Source organism: Pseudophryne corroboree, chromosome 10 (assembly GCF_028390025.1).
Source record: "Pseudophryne corroboree isolate aPseCor3 chromosome 10, aPseCor3.hap2, whole genome shotgun sequence".
NCBI lineage: Eukaryota > Metazoa > Chordata > Amphibia > Anura > Myobatrachidae > Pseudophryne > Pseudophryne corroboree.
This window is the reverse complement of record NC_086453.1, coordinates 47,753,988-47,775,948: the sequence shown is the minus strand read 5'-3', so window position 1 is coordinate 47,775,948 and position 21,961 is coordinate 47,753,988. Positions and strand designations below refer to the sequence as shown.

General features: G+C 47.4%; 1 protein-coding gene across 1 annotated transcript in view; it reads left to right on the top strand.

Moving 5' to 3' along the window:
* The first annotated feature begins 53 nt into the window (after nt 1–53).
* TMEM145 (transmembrane protein 145) overlaps nt 54–21,961 on the top strand; it is a 205,396-nt gene continuing 183,488 nt past the window's right edge. The window contains exon 1 of the mRNA XM_063942336.1: nt 54–428. Within this exon, the coding sequence (XP_063798406.1) occupies nt 330–428 (99 nt within the window). The 5' untranslated portion in view covers nt 54–329. The remainder of the gene's footprint in view (nt 429–21,961) is intronic.

Below are 21,961 nucleotides of genomic sequence, written 5' to 3'. Positions count from 1 at the left end.
ACACATGATACATATCCCCCTTTCTGTACACACACACACACTACAGATCCCCTTCTGTATCCGATGTCTCCGCAGTGCTCGTCCCCGTGTCCTGTGCCTGCGCTGAGTGCGCTCTGCTCGGTGCTCCCGGTACCGCCTTCCCGGTGATGCTGCGAGTGCGTCTTGGAGTTGGTGCTGTCCCTACATCGGAGCCAGGTCTGCAGCAGTGACCGGTGGCTGCCGTACCCGCCAGGGCATTGGCCTCCGGATCTCCGGTACTGGTTCACGCCGGTGCTGCGGTGTCTCAGGCTGCCTGCCGGGCCAGTCTCCCCCGACCGCAGGTTCCGGTGATGGGGCCCCCAGCGGGCCCCGGGCTGTTCCTGCTCTTCCTCGGCTCCCTGCGGATCTGTGCAGCCAAATATGTGCGGGGTAACCTGAGCACCAAGGAGGTAAGGGGACCGGCAATCATATATGTCTCATATACTGTATATGTGCTGTACATGATAGTGTCCTATATAGCAGATGCTGTACACACTAGTAGTGTCATGTATATAGGTGCGCTACACACTAGTGCTTTATATATATATACACACACACACACACACACACACACACACACACACACACACACACACACACACCAGTATATGTATACACTAGTGCCATATATGTAGGTGCCTTACCCACTAGTGCTCTATATATATATATATATATATGAGCTTTACATGCTAGTGCTGTACAGTATATAGCAAGTGCTGTACACACTAGCGTCATATATAGGTTCTGTACACACTAGTGTCATACAGTTCGGTGCTTCACACACTAATGCCATATATATTGATTTCTATCAATCTATATACATATATGTATCTATATATGCACTTTACATGCCAGTGACAAATATAGCAGATGATGTACACACTAGCGTTTTATATATATATATATATATATATATATATATATATATAGCCATTGCTGTACACAACAGCACTCAGTGTCATGTGTATATATATATATATATATATATATATAAAAACATACATGACACACTGTCAATTATGTGTGCTTTACACATTTACACAGTAGTGCTATAGGTGCTGTGGCCTACACACAAGTGCCATTTATATAGGTGTCTACATGTATCGATCATGTGTGCACTATGTGCATGCCTTTCTAACAAAGTACATTGCTACAATGCTGGACCATAACTGAACCCGCTCTCACGTCAGTAGAGTTATAGGCCCTACACACTTGGCGATATTCTGAAAGATATGATCGATCTCGTTCATATCTTTCAGTGTGGAGACTCCTGCGATGAACGATGCGCGTCCCCGCGCTCGTTCATCGCTGGTCTCCCGTCGGCTGTGCATGCAGGCCAATATGGACGATCTCGTCCATATTTGCCTGCACTTCAATGCAGCCGGGTGACGGGGGGAGTGAAGAAACTTTACTCCCCCCGTCACTGCCCCCCCGCCGCCGGGTCGCTCGTCGGCCGTATCCGCCGTCGGGCACCTCGGCGGCACATCGCCAAGTGAGTAGGGCCCTTTACAAGTGTCCCTGGTTTGCCAGTTCCAGTTTATCCACAGTGTAGCTCCCAGTTGTATCTAAGGACCCACAAACAAACAAACAAACAAACAACATTGCCTGGCAGAGGGATGACGCTGGACACTTATACCCCTTTTACACCTACGAGCACGGGTCGCAGCCGGGAGCCTGACACGGGAGCTGCCCCCTGCTGCGACCCGTGCTCGGTCCCTTTCCCATCAGCAGTCACAACCCGGCATATGCCGGGTTGGTGACGCTTCTAGCTACACGGCAGGGGCGGCGCAGGGAGATCACATGATCTCCCAGCGCCGCCCATCCATACAGTGTAAACGGGAGCCGTGTCGCATCGACACGGCTCCCGTTTACACTACACCCTACCCGGATCATTCCCGTGTCCTACCCAGGTAAATAGCCGGGTAGGATTCACGGGTCACTTGATCCGGGTTGACCCTTTTCCACTTGCCAAAAACACGGGTAAATGCGCGCCCCCGTGCATTTACCCGTGTTTTTTGAGCTAGTGGAAAAGGGGTATTAGTAAATGTTGCAGGATTCAGATTCCGGCAAATCATTAACATTTATCTGATGGCAGAGAGCAGCTCTAGTCTAGCACATAGGGGCTCAGGCAAGTCAGTCTTAGTTGTGTTTGTGGTACTAAATGTTTATCTTTGCCCGTGTGATGGGCACATTTCTGCATCCGCACCACCCCTATACGTACTCTAGATTTCATAAGTTCATCATCAGTGTGCACCTGCATCAGTCCTACTGTATCCCCTGTGCAGAGAACCCACTGAGAACAGGCATACGCAATTCTGCATAGCCTGCAGATCCATGCCCTCTCTGAGCCCAGCTGATGTCAGAATGCCCAGCTACATCCCTTTAGTCACTAGTGGAGTTGCATTTGCGTTACGTACCACTCTGCATTACCCCTTAGCTGCATATCTCTGGTTCCAGAACATGCGCCATGCGCAAAATTGACTTACGGTCAGCGCATCAGCAACGCCACAGACTGCCCATGCATTCAGCTCTCTGCAATTACAGAACAGTCCACGTCTTATAATGCAATCATTAATATTGGCACCAGCCAACCTGCAGCCAATGTGCATGGGGCCTTTATGTCTGCCGGGCATATTTTACACGTGTTTTGCCCATTCCTACCCATCACCCACACAGTATGGAGACCTTACCAAATATTCCTGAGAATGTAGCCTCTCCCCCCACATCAATTCTCATATCATCAGTGCCTCATACCTCAGCGCCCTCACTGGCTCCCAGTACAGAATAAATGCAAGCTGGCCTGAATTGCTAATGCCCTGATACATGGGGCCTAATTCAGACCTGATCGCAAAAGCAAAATCTTTCTCTACTGGGCAAAACCATGTGCACTGCAGGGGGGGGGGGGGGGGGGGGCAGATATAACATGTGCAGAGAGAGTTAGATTTGGGTGAGTTATTTTGTTTCTGTGCAGGGTAAATACTGTCTGCTTTATTTTTACACTGCAATTTAGATTTGAGTTTGAACACACCCCACCCAAATCTAACTCTCTCTGCAAATGTTATATCTGCCTCCCCTGCAGTGCACATGGTTTTGCCCATTAGAGGAAAATGTTGTTTTGCAATCAACCTTGAATTAGGCCCATAGTCATGAATGGAGCCTGGGAAGTAGTGTCGTAGGACGACAAGGTATTACTCCTTAATTTGTATCAGTGGATTAGCGACTAGTACCCCTTTCACATCTCCAATGCTGGATCCCACCCGGGAATTGGAAACGGGTCCTTCCCGGGCGGGATCCAGCATTGGAGACTCTGCTACCTCTTTCGCTGGCTGTCCGACCCGGCAATATGCAGCGAGGATGGGGGTGGAGGCGGCGCTGGGAGATGAGCTCATCTCTGCACCGCCTCTCCCTATACTGTGAATGGGTACCGGGTCGCATCGACACGGAAACCCATTCACACTGCGCCTGACCCGGTATTCAACCCGAGAATAACCCTTCTTATTACCGGGGGTTGAATTACCGGGTCAGGCGACATGCAAATTCTCCAAGGCCCCTTTCACATCGCACACTGACCCGTGTCGACCTGTCAAGATACCGGGTTATTTTTGCGATGTGAAAGGGGTATAAGCAATGAGGTTATATTCCTGCATTGTAATTGTTTGTGTGACGTTACCTTTAAACTTTTTTTGCTGCTTATGATCTGGCTGGACGCATACCAAATAATCTGAGGTATCTGCCAAGAGCCGCATATAGGCCACGAAGGGGTATAGGCATGCCTCTGCCAAGCAGTTACATTACAATAGAACTGATCTTTGTACTGTCTGCGTGTTTTTTAAGGCATGTCCCTGATTAATCAAATGATCTGATCGGCTTAACGGTCTCCAGGACGACTCTCCAAGTCTTGACAAGGGTCTAATTTGCATTCTTCAGCCGTAGGCAGCGCAGACTGATTGCTTATTGACAGGTGGGGTACGAAAGCAGAGGGGGAGTGAAAGGTGTTCTTTAAAAATCTATTAAAAGGAAGAAAGAAAAAGAAAAAGGAAAAGCTGTAAAAAAAATTAATTTGTTATATCCAATTAGAAAAGCTTGGGCTTGTGGAACTGGCACAGATTGCTATTTATTAATCATCCATTCAGCGTTGTTGAAGCCGCGGCAGATATCTCTTCCGTGTAGTTCTAGCAGAGGTTTTATAGTTTTTGCCGTTTTTTTTATTTAATCACTTTTGTATTCTTTTTATACTGGTTTTGTGTGTTAGCACTAATTAGCTTTCCTAGGGGCAGATTCAGCATGGATTTCTATTGAGACTGAAATCGTAGAGCCACTCTGAAATGGTAAAAGACGTCCCACCGATGCGATCGCAACTCTTCGTATGCATTCGCAGAATTGCGATCCATACGCAGAACCCGAGTACCGTTGACAGTTACGGTTGACCAATGCCTACTCAGAATAATGCAGATGCAGTCGCACTGGTGCCATGTTCTTAATCGCAGGCAATCGCAGCTGACGTCTGATATACGACCCGAAAACGCCCATGACACGCCTCCGTTTTTCCAACCACTCCCTACAAATGCCATGTTGCCTCCCACAAATGGTCACTACCTGTCAATCACTTTGCGATCGCATCTCACCGAGCTTGGGAATGCCCAATCGCAATGCAGCTTTCAGGCACGTGCAATGCGTTCGCAGCACACGCGCAGACTACAATGATCGGCCGATGTGTGATTTTGTAATTTAGCAATCCATGTTGAAAGAGCCTCCTAGTTCTATCTTTTGCTGTGTGTATCACGCTTATATAGACCGTCGGCAGTCATCTATGTCTTTGGTTCTAGCTGCTCACTTCTGTATTTCCGACCAAAATGCTCATGGATCAAGTTTTATGTTTTGCTTTTCCAAAATGTCCCACAGTTGTTCTCAGTATTTTTGGGAGGGGGGCTTATTTTCAATTTAATGTAGTCAATAATCCACATTTAGAACGCCAGGAACGCAGCATTTCTCCCCACTGAATAGACGGCAGTTCAGGTGTTGCGCAAATTGTGTGATTCAGCCTGAGGATGATGGTGGGAGCAAGGCCGGCCATGATGGGGTCAAAGGGTACACCTGTACCGGGCCCCAAGGACCAGAGGATACACCACTTAGTGCCCAACAGGGATGTAATCCGTCATGTCCAAATAGGGTAGCGAGGTATAGGCGGTGTGTGCGCAGCCTCAGAGTGACCGGAGCCTCTCACACACAGTGACTGTGCGGCGCAAGTGTGCGCCCCCTCTTCTGGGTCCAGCTCTGTTGCAGGCAGTTACAGGACATGGCAGCAGCTCTGCTGGCCAGGATTTCCGTGCCCTTGCGCCGGCCTCTTCTGGTGAGGTGTGAAGGCCGCATGGTACCTGCAGTGCGGTGTTCAGGTCTGGATACTGGGGAGTGCAGCGCAGGTGAGTCTCTCCCCAGGGTAAGAGTGGCTGGGTGAGGGGATACAGGGCTTTGGGATGGAGTGGGAAAGCTGGGAATGCAGCATGGAGTCATTGGGGAGAGACTGTGGGGTGTGTGGGAGGAAGGAGAGAGGGAGACACAGAAGGAAATGTGTGGGGAGGGAAGGAGAAATATACATATATATATATATATATATATATATATGTGTGTGCATAGATAAATAAATATATATATATTTATGTATTCACAGTTTCTTATATAACGTAGCAAATTGTGTTGCTCTTTAATATATCTCATATATATGTGTCCAGATATGTGACTCTATGACTCATTTGCTAACGCTGGATGTGGCTAGAAGCTCTGAGTCATAGAGTCACAGATCTGGATAGGAGAGACCAGGCCTGCAAGTCTGGCGGTACCTAGAGTATGGCGTACCGTTAAAAATCTACGCTGTACCTGCGGCCCGCCACTCACACACCCCATAGCCGCTGTTAGCAGCTATTACGGTAAAAGCCGCTGATGTGCTCCTCCTCCCCTTCCCAGTCCACTGCTGTGTCAGGGAAGGAGAGGAGAGAGCAACGCGGTCCCGTCCCTTAGCGATGCTCAGTCAGACTTTGGTCTCCGGCCGCGGCGTGTATCTTCTCAACTGAGCACTGGTTCGTTAGCCAATCAGAGCTCGCGGACCAGCAGCCAATCAGGAGCCGCGGCCGGAGACCACCAGAGTCTGACTGATCAACACTGAGGGATGGGCCCGCACTCCGCTCTCCTCTCTGTTCCCCGACCCTGACACAGCAGCAGCGGGTGAGCAGCGGGAGGGAGGGCTGGGGTGGGGTGGGTGGGCCATATGTATTACTGCCATTGTGGGGCATATCTGTCACTGGGGGCATATGTATATATGGCACTGTGGGGCATATGTATATCTGGCATTGTGGCGCATATCTGGCACTGTGGGGCATATGTATAAATGGCACTGTGGAGCATATGTATATCCAGCATTATGGGGCATATCTGGCACTGTGGGGCATATGTGTATCTGGCACGATAGACTGCGGAGGGTACGCGTTACCGTGACGTCACGGCAGTGCTGTGGGGAGACTACAACTCCCGGCATGCCTTGCGCGGCCAGGAAGGAACATGGTGGTTGCTGTTTCTGGTGCTGGTGCAGAGTGAGAGTCTGTAGTGTGCAGTGTGCGGGGACAATGAAGCTGGTGAGAGGGTAATACCATATACTGTTATGAGGGATAAGTCCCCAGTGCGCACACTGTGTATGTGATGTTATATAGGGGAAGGGGCTGTATACTGATATATATATATGAGAAATAATCTCCCAACACACACACTGTGTATGTGCAGGGGCGTTTCTACAGAGGAGGGGGCCCGTGTGCACCTCCGGGTGGGCCCCCTCATCTGCATGGCGCTGTAGACTCCGGCACTGTGCCGGAGTCTACTGCGCATGCGCAGGTCTCCGGAAACATGGCGCCCGCCATGTTCCGGAGACCAATTTGGCTACCGCGCATTTTCCCAGGGGCCCGTGTGCACCGCACCCATTGCACCCATTGGACCCATTATAGAAACGCCAGTGTGTATGTGGTATTTACCAAACATTGTCTTTATACCTACATTATGTACAGTACACATAACATATTTTCTCTGACGTCCTAGTGGATGCTGGGAACTCCGTAAGGACCATGGGGAATAGCGGCTCCGCAGGAGACTGGGCACAAAAGTAAAGCTTTAGGACTATCTGGTGTGCACTGGCTCCTCCGCCCATGACCCTCCTCCAAGCCTCAGTTAGATTTTTGTGCCCGACCGAGAAGGGTGCACACTAGGGGCTCTCCTGAGCTCTTAGTGAAAGTTTAGTTTTAGGTTTTTTATTTTCAGTGAGTCCTGCTGGCAACAGGCTCACTGCATCGAGGGACTAAGGGGAGAAGAAGCGAACTCACCTGCGTGCAGAGTGGATTGGGCTTCTTAGGCTACTGGACACCATTAGCTCCAGAGGGACCGAACACAGGCCCAGCCTCGGAGTCCGGTCCCAGAGCCGCGCCGCCGGCCCCCTTACAGAGCCAGAAGCAAGAAGAGGTCCGGAAAATCGGCGGCAGAAGACATCCTGTCTTCAACAAGGTAGCGCACAGCACTGCAGCTGTGCGCCATTGCTCCTCAGCACACTTCACACTCCGGTCACTGAGGGTGCAGGGCGCTAGGGGGGGGCGCCCTGAGCAGCAATAGAAACACCTTGGCTGGCGAAAATACATCACATATAGCCCCCAGGGCTATATGGATGAATTTTAACCCCTGCCAGATTCCACATAAAAGCGGGAGAAAAGGCCGCCGAGAAGGGGGCGGAGCCTATCTCCTCAGCACACAGGCGTCATTTTCCTTCACAGCTCCGCTGAAAGGACGTCTCCCTGACTCTCCCCTGCAGTCCTGCACTACAGAAACAGGGTAAAAAAGAGAGGGGGGCACTAATTGGCGTAATAATTACAAATAGCAGCTATAAGGGGGAAAAACACTTATTTAAGGTTATCCCTGTATATATATAGCGCTCTGGTGTGTGCTGGCATACTCTCCCTCTGTCTCCCCAAAGGGCTAGTGGGGTCCTGTCCTCTGTCAGAGCATTCCCTGTGTGTGTGCTGTGTGTCGGTACGTTGTGTCGACATGTATGAGGAGGAAAATGATGTGGAGGCGGGGCAATTGCCTATAATAGAGATGTCACCCCCTAGGGAGTCGACACCTGAGTGGATGATCTTATGGAAGGAATTACGTGACAGTGTCAGCTCTTTGCAAAAAACAGTTGACGACATAAGACAGCCGGCTACTCAGCTTGTGCCTGTCCAGGCGTCTCAAAAGCCATCAGGGGCTCTAAAACGCCCGTTACCTCAGATGGTAGATACAGACGTCGACACGGATACTGACTCCAGTGTCGACGGGGAAGAGACAAACGTGACTTCCAGTAGGGCCACACGTTACATGATTGAGGCAATGAAAAATGTTTTACATATTTCTGATAATACTAATACCACTAAAAAGGGTATTATGTTCGGTGAGAAAAAACTACCTGTAGTTTTTCCTGAATCTGAGGAATTAAATGAGGTGTGTGATGAAGCGTGGGTTTCCCCCGATAAAAAACTGATAATTCCTAAAAAATTATTGGCATTATATCCTTTCCCGCCAGAGATTAGGGCGCGTTGGGAAACACCCCCTAGGGTGGATAAAGCACTCACACGCTTATCAAAACAGGTGGCTCTACCCTCTCCTGAGACGGCCGCCCTTAAGGATCCTGCTGATAGAAAGCAGGAAGGTATCCTAAAATGTATTTACACACATACTGGTGTTATACTGCGACCGGCAATCGCCTCAGCCTGGATGTGCAGTGCTGGTTTGGCTTGGTCGGATTCCCTGACTGAAAATATTGATACCCTAGACAGGGACAGTATATTACTGACTATAGAGCATTTAAAAGATGCATTTCTATATATGCGTGATGCACAGCGGGATATTTGCCGACAGGCATCAAGAGTAAGTGCGCTGTCCATTTCTGCCAGAAGAGGGTTATGGACGCGACAGTGGTCAGGTGATGCGGATTCCAAACGGCATATGGAAGTATTGCCTTATAAAGGGGAGGAGTCATTTGGGGTAGGTCTGTCAGATCTGGTGGCCACGGCAACAGCTGGGAAATCCACATTTTTACCCCAGGTCGCCTCTCAACATAAGAAGACGCCGTATTATCAGGCGCAGTCCTTTCGTCCCCATAAGGGCAAGCGAGCGAAAGGCACCTCATTTCTGCCCCGGGGCAGAGGAAGGGGAAAAAGGCTGCAACAGACAACAAATCCCCAAGAACAGAAGCCCTCTTCCGCTTCTGCCAAGTCCTCAGCATGACGCTGGGGCTTTACAAGCGGATTTAGGCACGGTGGGGGCACGTCTCAAGAATTTCAGCGCGCAGTGGGCTCATTCGCAGGTAGACCCCTGGGTCCTTCAGGTGGTATCTCAGGGGTACAAATTGGAATTCGAGACACCTCCCCCTCGCCGGTTCCTAAAGTCTGCTTTACCGACGTCTCCCTCCGACAGGGAGGCGGTATTGGAGGCCATTCACAAGCTGTATTCTCAGCAGGTGATAATCAAGGTACCCCTCCTGCAACAGGGCAAGGGGTATTATTCAACGCTGTTTGTGGTACCGAAGCCGGACGGCTCGGTGAGACCTATTTTAAATCTGAAATCTTTGAACACTTACATACAAAGGTTCAAGTTCAAGATGGAGTCACTCAGAGCAGTGATCGCGAACCTGGAAGAAGGGGACTATATGGTGTCTCTGGACATCAAGGATGCTTACCTCCATGTCCCAATTTACCCTTCTCACCAAGGGTACCTCAGGTTTGTGGTACAGAACTGTCACTATCAGTTTCAGACGCTGCCGTTTGGATTGTCCACGGCACCCCGGGTCTTTACCAAGGTAATGGCCGAAATGATGATACTTCTTCGAAGAGAAGGCGTCTTAATTATCCCTTACTTGGACGATCTCCTGATAAGGGCAAGATCCAAGGAACGGTTAGTAGTCGGAGTAGCACTATCTCAAGTAGTGTTACGACAGCACGGGTGGATTCTAAATATCCCAAAATCACAGCTGATTCCGACGACACGTCTGCTGTTCCTAGGGATGATTCTGGACACAGTCCAGAAAAAGGTGTTTCTTCCGGAAGAAAAAGCCAGGGAGTTATCCGAGTTAGTCAGAAACCTCCTGAAACCAGACCGGGTCTCAGTGCATCAATGCACAAGGGTCCTGGGAAAAATGGTGGCTTCCTACGAAGCGATTCCATTCGGCAGATTCCACGCAAGAACATTTCAGTGGGATCTGCTGGACAAATGGTCCGGATCGCATCTTCACATGCATCAGCGGATAACCCTGTCCCCAAGGACAAGAGTGTCTCTCCTGTGGTGGTTGCAGAGTGCTCATCTTCTAGAGGGCCGCAGATTCGGCATTCAGGACTGGATCCTGGTGACCACGGATGCCAGCCTGAGAGGCTGGGGAGCAGTCACACAGGGAAAAAATTTCCAGGGCTTGTGGTCAAGCCTGGAAACGTCACTTCACATAAATATCCTGGAACTAAGGGCCATTTACAATGCTCTAAGCCAAGCAAGACCTCTGCTTCAGGGTCAGCCGGTGTTGATCCAGTCGGACAACATCACGGCAGTCGCCCACGTAAACAGACAGGGCGGCACGAGAAGCAGGAGGGCAATGGCAGAAGCTGCAAGGATTCTTCGCTGGGCGGAAAATCATGTGATAGCACTGTCAGCAGTGTTCATTCCGGGAGTGGACAACTGGGAAGCAGACTTCCTCAGCAGACACGACCTCCACCCGGGAGAGTGGGGACTTCATCCAGAAGTCTTCCACATGATTGTAAACCGTTGGGAAAAACCAAAGGTGGACATGATGGCGTCCCGCCTCAACAAAAAACTATGCATAAACAAAAGGGAGAAAGAAGAAGGCTCTTGTGTGGGCGCACTCATTAATGGTAGTTAAATAACTAGAATGAATAACACTAGGTTGATTAGTCAGCAGATAAAACAAAATTTATTTGGAAATATTAAGAATATAATTGCCCCTGGTTGAGGAGATGTGAATGATCCCAGATAAAAATGTTCTGGTCCTGCCTCAGGAAATGAGATGGAGAGGGGTAGAGACACTGCAAGTCATAAACCCTTTCTCACCCGGCCAGTACAGATGATCTGTGTTAATGAGATCAATTAAGTCAATTGATTTTAGATTCTGTCATAATCCTAATGAAGGAATAACAGCTATTATGGCAATGAGTAATAATAGAAACAAATCAAAGGATATACCAGGGTAAAGAAAGAAAAGGATAGGAACAAATGGTGATGCTGCTGTTGGAGTCACATACCACACATCATATGCAATGATTGATGTTCTACAACACTGAGTATTCCCTGTGAGTCTCCACCTCAGGTACTAACTCAGCCCACACTGTTTCGCTTCCAAGATCGGACGAGATCGGGCATTAGCAGTGTGGTTTGATAGTAGAAGGATTTGGTCAGACGTCCAATGAGAGTGCACCTATATAGGGGGGGATAATTAGCTGGGTCTTATAGATACAGTGTGGATCTGCTTTTTGTGTTAGGCAGGAGACATCAAGTCCCACACCGGTGGTATTGTGTCCCTGGATCACAAATGAGAGTCCACGAAAAAGGAAGATATATAGATTTATGAAAAAAACGAAGATATATAGATTTATGAAAAAACCCTAAAAAGGAAAATGGAGATCAATTAGGCTGTAGTTATTAGGAACGGGTGATAAAAATTACCCGTCCGTATAGATACAAATGGATAAGGAAACACGGATCAAGAAATTTTTTTTTTTTTTTTTTTTTTTTTTTTTATATATATGTGTACATTGGTACTGGTGTAAGGAACAGAAAATATGTCAAAGATAATTGTAGATACAAATAAATAGTACTGGTATATGCAATGAAATAATCACTAGTGACATGGGTGTCATTAGAAACACTTTGTGTGAATTGGAGCTGTTATAATCATTAGGATATAGGGAAATAGACATGAAATTCTCATATAACCCATGCAGCAATATGACAACAGGATCTGCAGGAGGAAAGTCAAAGAAGAATGCAGTATTACTTTCCTATAAAATGCAGTTTTTAATCCTGATGCAATAAACTAAGATGCATAAGCCTGGAAAAAGGCATAAATGAAGCCACACAAAAAGCAGATAAATAGTACTGGTATATGCAATGAAATAATCACTAGTGACATGGGTGTCATTAGAAACACTTTGTGTGAATTGGAGCTGTTATAATCATTAGGATATAGGGAAATAGACATGAAATTCTCATATAACCCATGCAGCAATATGACAACAGGATCTGCAGGAGGAAAGTCAAAGAAGAATGCAGTATTTCTTTCCTATAAAATGCAGTTTTTAATCCTGATGCAATAAACTAAGATGCATAAGCCTGGAAAAAGGCATAAATGAAGCTGCACGGATATAGATACAAATCGTCCTCAATTTCTCCCTAAGGTGGTTTCAGCGTTTCACCTGAACCAGCCTATTGTGGTACCTGCGGCTACTAGGGACTTGGAGGACTCCAAGTTGCTGGACGTAGTCAGGGCCCTGAAAATATATGTTTCCAGGACGGCTGGAGTCAGGAAATCTGACTCGCTGTTTATCCTGTATGCACCCAACAAGCTGGGTGCTCCTGCTTCTAAGCAGACTATTGCTCGCTGGATTTGTAGTACAATTCAGCTTGCACATTCTGTGGCAGGCCTGCCACAGCCAAAATCTGTGAAAGCCCATTCCACAAGGAAGGTGGGCTCATCTTGGGCGGCTGCCCGAGGGGTCTCGGCGTTACAACTTTGCCGAGCAGCTACTTGGTCAGGGGCAAACACGTTTGCTAAATTCTACAAATTTGATACCCTGGCTGAGGAGGACCTGGAGTTCTCTCATTCGGTGCTGCAGAGTCATCCGCACTCTCCCGCCCGTTTGGGAGCTTTGGTATAATCCCCATGGTCCTTACGGAGTTCCCAGCATCCACTAGGACGTCAGAGAAAATAAGAATTTACTTACCGATAATTCTATTTCTCGTAGTCCGTAGTGGATGCTGGGCGCCCATCCCAAGTGCGGATTGTCTGCAATACTTGTACATAGTTATTGTTACAAAAATCGGGTTATTATTGTTGTGAGCCATCTTTCCAGAGGCTCCTCTGTTATCATGATGTTAACTGGGTTCAGATCACAGGTTATACGGTGTGATTGGTGTGGCTGGTATGAGTCTTACCCGGGATTCAGAATCCTTCCTTATTGTGTACGCTCGTCCGGGCACAGTATCCTAACTGAGGCTTGGAGGAGGGTCATGGGGGGAGGAGCCAGTGCACACCAGGTAGTCCTAAAGCTTTACTTTTGTGCCCAGTCTCCTGCGGAGCCGCTATTCCCCATGGTCCTTACGGAGTTCCCAGCATCCACTATGGACTACGAGAAATAGAATTATCGGTAAGTAAATTCTTATTATTAACACATTAGGTCATTCATCGTGCCTTGCTTCCGCTCTTCACGCCGTCCCAAGGGCCTACGTCCCCTTGGTGATCGCACGCCCTTTCGCCGTAAAATAATTAACCACTAACAACATTATGCTTGAAGGTAATACTCCATTTAATACAAATATTGCCCGCCTAAAGGACGGTGTGAAGAGCGCCCGTAGGGCGCGATGAATCACCTAGTATATATATATATATATATATATATATGTGGCACTTGATATACCAGCTGTCGGGATACCGGCACTCAGCATACCGGCGCCGGAATCCTGACCGCTGTTATATTGATAACTAGTCTACCTCTTGGGATGTCCTGAAGGGAGAATAAATAGCGTGGTGTGTGTATCGCGCCACCGTGCCCACAAGGGGCTCTTTTGCTCTCGCCCCCCTGCCTGCATCCCGGCGGTCGGGATCCCGGCGCCAGTATGCTGGGCGCCGGGATCCCAAGCACCGACGAATCATACTACACACACACACACACACACACACACACACACACACACACACACACACACACACACATATAATATATATATATATATATATATACATATATATTTACACAAACACTGCTCCCCCGTTGCTAGGAGAAACAAACAGCTGCACTCCAGATACTTGATGAAAAAAAACAAAATTGTATTTACAACATTTGCAAGAAATGCACCACCGACGTTTCGGGGCTCACACGCCCCTTCTTCAAGGTGACATACACCAAATGAAGATGGGACGTGTGAGCCCCGAAACGTCGGTGGTGCATTTTTTGCAAATGTTTTAAATACAATTTTGTTTTTTTCATCAAGTATCTGGAGTGTTTGTGTATACCATTAATACTGAGGCCACCGGAGCAGTTGTCTTTTAAGGAGTGCCAGTCTATTTGTTTACTTCTCTTTCTCTGTCTCTCTTTCTCTCTCTCTCTCTCTCTCTCTCTCTCTATATATATATATATATATATACACACACACACTATATATATATATAGATGTGCAGTCAGCGGCACTCCTTTTCACTTCAAAGATATACTGCTAATACAGTGACCGGTGCCCTCCAATAACAGCAATGCTGTCATGCAACATGTTGACGGCACAGCCTGAAAACACGGCCCACACAGCGGTTGATGTCAATGTTTCAATGTTCTTAAAACATTTTCGTCAGGACAAATGAACAACAACAACTTACTCATCTATATACCCCCGTCCATCCTCCAGTGGCGCGCGCCACCCGCTACGCCGCATCCAGCTCCGTTAAAATTGACGTCATCACTAAGAACTTAGCGCTGGCACCGGCATTACTGCAGGATGGATCGGAGCGCCTCTACAATATAAAATATACATCTTTATTACACAAACCAAACAAAGTGATACAAAAAGTATTAAAAATCAGAAATACTGTTGCAAAAAAGAAACAATGTTAAAAAGATTTTTCAACACGCATAGTAGAGAGAAATATTAGAACATTATATAGATGAATTACAGGTGTACCCCCACTTATATCCAATATTGAAGTCACCAGAAAAATATGCATATTCATGAATATCATATAGTTAACTAATCCTGCCATTCCGGCAAACTAATCAATCTACACATAGGGGGTCATTCCGAGTTGATCGCTCGCTGCCGTTTTTTTGCAGCGAAAAGGACTGCGCATGCGTATGCACCGCAATGCGCATGCGCGTTGTACGGGTACAAAGCGGATTGTTGCTGGGTGATGGATTTAGCAAAGAATCCATTCGCACAGCCGATCGCAAGGAGGTTGACAGGAAGAGGGCATTTATGGGTGTCAACTGACCGTTTTCTGGGAGTGTTTGGGAAAACGCAGGTGTGTCCAGGCGTTTGCTGGGCGGTTGTCTGACGTCAATTCTGGGACAAAAAAGACTGGAGTGATCGCAAGGGCTGAGTAAGTCCAGAGCTACTCAGAAACGGCAAAAAACGTTTTCATCCCGCTCGGCTGCACACACGTTCGCACACTTGCAAAGCGAAAACACACTCTCCCGTGGGCGGCGGCTATGCGTTTGCACGGCTGCTAAAAGTATCTAGCGAGTTATCAACTCGGAATGACCCTCATAGTCCTCATATATGCAAAACAAAGGAGAGTATAAAAGCTCTATCAATATATGCATTATATCATGCTGGAACAGATTTTGTGGGAAACAATTCTCCCAAAAATCAGTTAATATTTTTTCATATTTAGATGAAACATTCCAAACCAGATTACTCATTTAGCCCCTTTGGAGAAAGAGCGTCTAAAAGAAAAATCCATTTGGCTTCTACTTCTATCCCATCCTCTCTTAAGGGGGAGAATGTGATCAATGATACGGTGTCTCAAAACAGCAATCGAGTGGTGGGCATTGAGAAAATTCCGCGCCACTGGTTGATTGCCATGACCGGAGTTCAGTGCTGATCTAATCGAATGTCTATGACCTGCCATTCGCTCTTTAAGCATACACTCGGTCTTCCCAACATAGTGAAGTCCGCAGGGGCAACTAAACAAACCTAGTGGTGCAAGTAGCTCTATGTCGGATACTCAGAATCAGAATCAGAATCAGCTTTATTGGCCAGGTGTACTCACGTACACTAGGAATTCTTTGTGGTACAATGCATCGCCAAGCAGCAACATGAAGGGGGAATACATAGCATACGAAGGGGGAAGAACATAGCATACATTACACACATTACACGTATGAGTTGATACTGCACATTGCAACTGTACAATAGACTCAACATATTATACACGTAGGACTAAACACAAAGGCTGCTTGGCAGAGCAGCACCGAGGCAGCCATCCGCGGCGCCAACTAGAACTCAAACAATGCACATAATACAGAAGATTTAAGTATTACATCAAAAGATAAACCACACAGACAATAAAGACAGAAAGCATAATGCAGGGTTGGTGTAAGCATTTTGGGTATTGTATTTTAACTGTATTTTTTGTGCCAGAATATGGATGATGGAACGTGTCCCCCACCAACATATGGCTACACGTTGAGCAACCCAGGCAGCGATAGCAGCCTGGGCATTGTGAAGGCAAAAAAATTCAGCCCCTGCTTTTGATCATTCGAAATAGAGCAATTAATGTTGGTTTTGAACACATAATCGTGAATGTTCTTACCGCGTCTATATGTTGGCATTAGACGCGTTCTAGAAAGATTGGTAAGTAATTTGTCTGTCTGAACTATGGGCCAAAAAGTCTTGCTGATACGGTTGACTTTATCACTGTTTACATTAAATTTGTTGACCCACACTAGTCTGTTATGTGTTATGTCTCGATTGGTAGTTTTGAAAGAGTCCTGGCGTGGAATGCCCAATACTACAGTTGATTATGTTACAGTTACTACAGTTGATTATGCAACTGAATTTTTTCATTTTTAATAATGAATATTACTTACAATTACAGGGATGCGCTATGGGCAGTAATGTTTCACCATCTTTTGCCAATAGTTACATGTTCACAATGGAGAAGGATCTGTTTTTTAAGAACACGGAGATCAGTACCAAGGTACTGTTGTACCTGCAGTACATAGATGATCTTTTTTTACTGTGGATGGGCTCCAGGGAATCCTTGGAAACTGATGCGCACAGTACTGCACAGGTCGGGAGAATGCGAACGCAATGCATTCCGAACCGTGCTGAATGAGGCCCTTAGTTCCATACACAGCAGATGCAGCTGTGTCCATTTGTGAATGAGCTCCATTATGACTATGGTAAAATGCTTCACAGTAAGTGTGGCATGGACATTGTTTATAGATTACGCCTCCTCTTATTATGCCTCAGCCCATTTCTTGCACATCTATATCCTATTGTCAAACAACATTGGACTAGTATGAAATGCAGCTCCCATTTATCCAGTTAGTAGCAAACAGCAAAATTGGCGTATCCGTAATGGGTGCAGGATGTGCAGTGCACACGGGCCGTTGGGTCCAGGGAACACTCCTAATTATACTTACCTCTCCAGATTCCTGCGAAGGCTGGTGCTGCAGAACAGCAGAAATCATTGGGAAAATAACACAGTGACCATTTTCCTGGTGTTTTGCACATGTACAATAGAGAAGTCCCCGGGAATGTTGCACAGGCGCCAAGTTACTGGAGACCTGCGCATGCGCAGTAGACTCTGTCACATAGCCAGAGTCTACTGCAATGCCAGGAGGAGGGGGCCTGCATGGAGCCTGCACATGGGCCCCCTGTGAAACTGCCTCTGAACTGCAGCCTTCTTACTAGTCCATATACCATATGTTTTTCATCTTGGTTTGATTAGAGTCTTGTGGGGTTTAATGCTGATTTCCCTGGCTACAGCTATCTGTGGGGAAATACCATAGTACATCTGCATTAAAAATAATGCGCTTGAAAAGCTGCCACACGTAGCAACTTTCATTTTATTTTTCATCTCTTTCCTTATCATCTAGTTTTATGCGTGCAATTTGCAAGCCACAGAGAGCCTGGATGAAAACCGGCAACGTGTGAACAGTTCTGATATCCATACTAGATATAATCAAAATAGAATATTTTATCTGGAAAGCGCTTCCACAGAAACACACATTAAATTATAATATAATATATACCACCATCATTTGATTCAAGGTTTAACTGAGCCTTCCATGATAACCCTTATTTCCAAGAGCTAATAACTCATAAAACTAATGAAAGGGAGATATTGGCAAGGTGAACTCAGGTTTTGGGAGTTTTCAGGGGGAATCTGTTCAGCCAAGTTTGAAATAAAGAAATGTAGTAATAGAGAATAGAATTTTTTTCAGGACATTTTCCGTATTGTATTTTAGCCGCCTAACCCCGTTTTATATGCTGTACTCTGGGTCATCGATGAAGAGGGGGGGTTACGTCAGTGTGCACATTTCAGAGTTCCATGACCTGTACCAAACCACCAAATGTTTCAATAATATCATTTTTGTTCTAAGCTTATTCTTACAACTTAGAAAGAGACGTGCGCTGGGAACCATAATTGTTTAGAAGCCAATCGCTTTTGTGTGCTGTTTTACAGGATGTTTAAGTGCAACATTAAAGTTGATGGAAGGTACAAAAAGCTGTCAATGAATACCCCCTTACTACTAGCTGATCACGTGTACTCCTGGTCAGGGATGTATCTAGGGGTCCGAGCGCCCCTGGCGGGTGTCTCAGTTTAATTAAGCGCCGATCCGTGAGCCAATCAGAGCCCGCACCGCGAGCTCTGATTGGCTCACGGATCGGCGCTGAATTAAACTGAGACACCCGCCGGAGACTGAGGGGAAGGAGAGGCGCAGGCTGAGCTCTCCTTCCCTCACATCAGCGGCTGTGCGTCGGGGACGGCGGGTGCGGCGGGGAGCAGCAGAGGGAGGGAGGGAAGAGGAGCGGCGGCCCGTCGGTGTGGGTACGGCCAACCCACGGCTAAATTCTGACGGGTACGCCGTACTCACCCGTACCCACACACTTGCACCACTGGGCATGGGTAGGCTTAGGCAACCTAACATTGGCCCTCATTCCGAGTTGTTCGCTCGCTAGCTGCTTTTAGCAGCATTGCACACGCTAAGCCGCCGCCTACTGGGAGTGAATCTTAGCTTAGCAAAATTGCGAACGAAAGATTCTCAAAATTGCGAATAGAAATTTCTAAGCAGTTTCTGAGTAGCGCGACACTTACTCTGCCACTGCGATCAGTTCAGTCAGTTTCGTTCCTGGTGTGACGTCACAAACACACCCAGCGTTCGCCCAGACACTCCCCCGTTTCTCCAGCCACTCCCGTGTTTTTCCCAGAAACGGCAGCGTTTTTTCACACACTCCCATAAAACGGCCAGTCCGCCCAGAAACACCCACTTCCTGTCAATCACGCAACGATCACCAGAACGAAGAAAAAACCTTGTAATGCCGTGAGTAAAATACCAAACTTCTTAGCAAATTTACTTGGCACAGCCGCAGTGTGAACATTGCGCATGCGCAGTTTGCGGAAAATCGCTGCGATGAAAAAGAACGAGCGAACAACTCGGAATGAGGGCCATTGTACAAAGTTGCAAATCTGTAGTAAACTTTATCAACCAGTCAGTTTCATTGTCTCACTGTTGAAATATTAAAGCCTATGGCTGATGTTAGTGAATGACTCTAAAGGGGGGTACTCACGGAGCGATCGCAGCTTAAAATGTAAGCAATCTGACTAGATTACTTAGATTTTAAGCAGTGATCACTCCGTGTGTACCCCTCACAGCGATAGCGACGCTCGGCCCCGTGCATCGCTATCGCTGCTGCTAGATTAGCCTAGGCTCAATCTCGCAGGTCGCTCCTTTCACCCGCTGGGTGAAATGAGCGCCCCCCCCCCGTCTCCCCCCGCACGTTCAGCCCACATCTCTCCCCAAATCATGGCATGAATACGGGCCTTAAGGGTGTGCTGTTCTAATATCCCTTTCACATCTCCAATGCCGGATCCCACCTGGGAATTGGAAACGGGTCCTTCCCGGGTGGGATCCGGCATTGGAGACTCTCCTACCCCTTTTGGCTGGCTGTCCGACCTGGCAATATGCCGGGTCGGTTGCCATAGCAGCAGGTGGCGGAGCCGGCAGTGGGGGCGGAGGTGGCGCCATGCCGCCTCTCTCTATCTAGTAAACGGGTGACCCGGGAATCCGTTTACGCAGCCACTGACCTGGTATTCAACCCGGGACTAACACTGCTTATAACCCGGGTTGAATTACCGTGTCAAGCGACCCGGGAATTTGGATTTGGCGCTATCACACCGCACACTGACCCGTGTCTACCTGGCAATATGCCGGGTCGATACCGGGTTATTTATGCAATGTGAAAGGGATAATAAGTGCTCTGTATTGCATCGGCTGTAGATCCATTTACTGAACAATAGGGGGCGTTATGTGATGCCACAGTAGTTGAAGTGTTTTTGGAGAGCACCTTTGATCTTGCTAGAGAAAGTTCCACACAAAGGGCCTTATTCAGACCTGATCGCAGCAGCAAATTTGTGATCAAATGGGCAAAACCATGTGCAGGCAGACATAACATTTGCAGAAAGAGTTATGGGCCCTACACACTGGCAGATAAAACAGAACTATATGCACGAGAACTCGTTCAAATCGTTCTCTGTGTAGAGAAAATAATTAACGATGCGCGGCCCCGCGCTCGTTAATCGTTGGTGCCCCGTCGCTTATGCATGCAGGCCAATATTGACGAGATTGTCCATATTAGTGTGCAGCGCTATGGAGGCGGGTGACGGGGGGAGTGAAGAAACTTCACTCCCCCCGTCACCTTTCCCCTGCTCCCGGCTCGGCGGCGGATCGGTATGTGTGTAGGGCGCATTAGATTTGGGTGGGTTATATTGTTTCTGTACAGGGTAAATACTGGCTGCTTTATTTTTACACTGCAATTTAGATTTCAGTTTCAACACACCCCACCCAAATCTAAAGGGCCATACACACTAGAAGACATGACCAATGTGGAAAATGAACAATTTCCCTTGAACTTCCCAGAGGCCTGACAAACGAAATTGAGTGTACACACTAATAAGCCCTACACACTAATAGATCCACCGCCGTGCTGCCCGACGTCCCCCCGTCACCCGGCTCCATAGCAGTGCAGGCAAATATGGACGAGATTGTCCATACTGACCTGCATGCACAAGCGACGGGGCACCAGCGATGAACGACCGCGGGGCCACACATCGTTTATCGCTGGTGCCTCCACACTCAAAGATATGAACAGTGGCCCTCATTCCGAGTCGTTCGCTCGGTATTTTTCATCGCATCGCAATGAAAATCCGCTTAGTACGCATGCGCAATATTCGCACTGCGACTGCGCCAAGTAATTTAACAATGAAGATAGTATTTTTACTCACGGCTTTTTCATCGCTCCGGCGATCGTAGTGTGATTGACAGGAAATGGGTGTTACTGGGCGGAAACACGGCGTTTTATGGGCGTGTGGATGAAAACGCTACCGTTTCCGGAAAAAACGCAGGAGTGGCTGGAGAAACGGGGGAGTGTCTGGGCGAACGCTGGGTGTGTTTGTGACGTCAAACCAGGAACGACAAGCACTGAACTGATCGCACAGGCAGAGTAAGGTTGAAGTTACTCAGAAACTGCAAAGTAGTTTGTAATCGCAATATTGCGATTACATCGGTCGCAATTTTAAGAAGCTAAGATACACTCCCAGTAGGCGTAGGCTTAGCGTGTGTAACTCTGCTAAATTCGCCTTGCGACCGATCAACTCGGAATGAGGGCCAGTATCTCGTTCATTAATGAACAAGATCGTTCATATCTTTCAGTATTATCTGCCAGTGTATAGTGCCCATAAGCAATTTTTCAAACAATCTGAAAGACGAAAGATATCTTTGGAATTGGCACCTTTTTTACATATTTTAATATTAGTCAGGCATTTCTGGGTGTGTGGGCAGGGCTGCAGAAGGGGGAACCACTGATGTTTCTTTCACCCACTGCCCCACCAATTTCCACGGTACCACCAACTTAATAAAAAAATTCATATTGGGGGTATGTA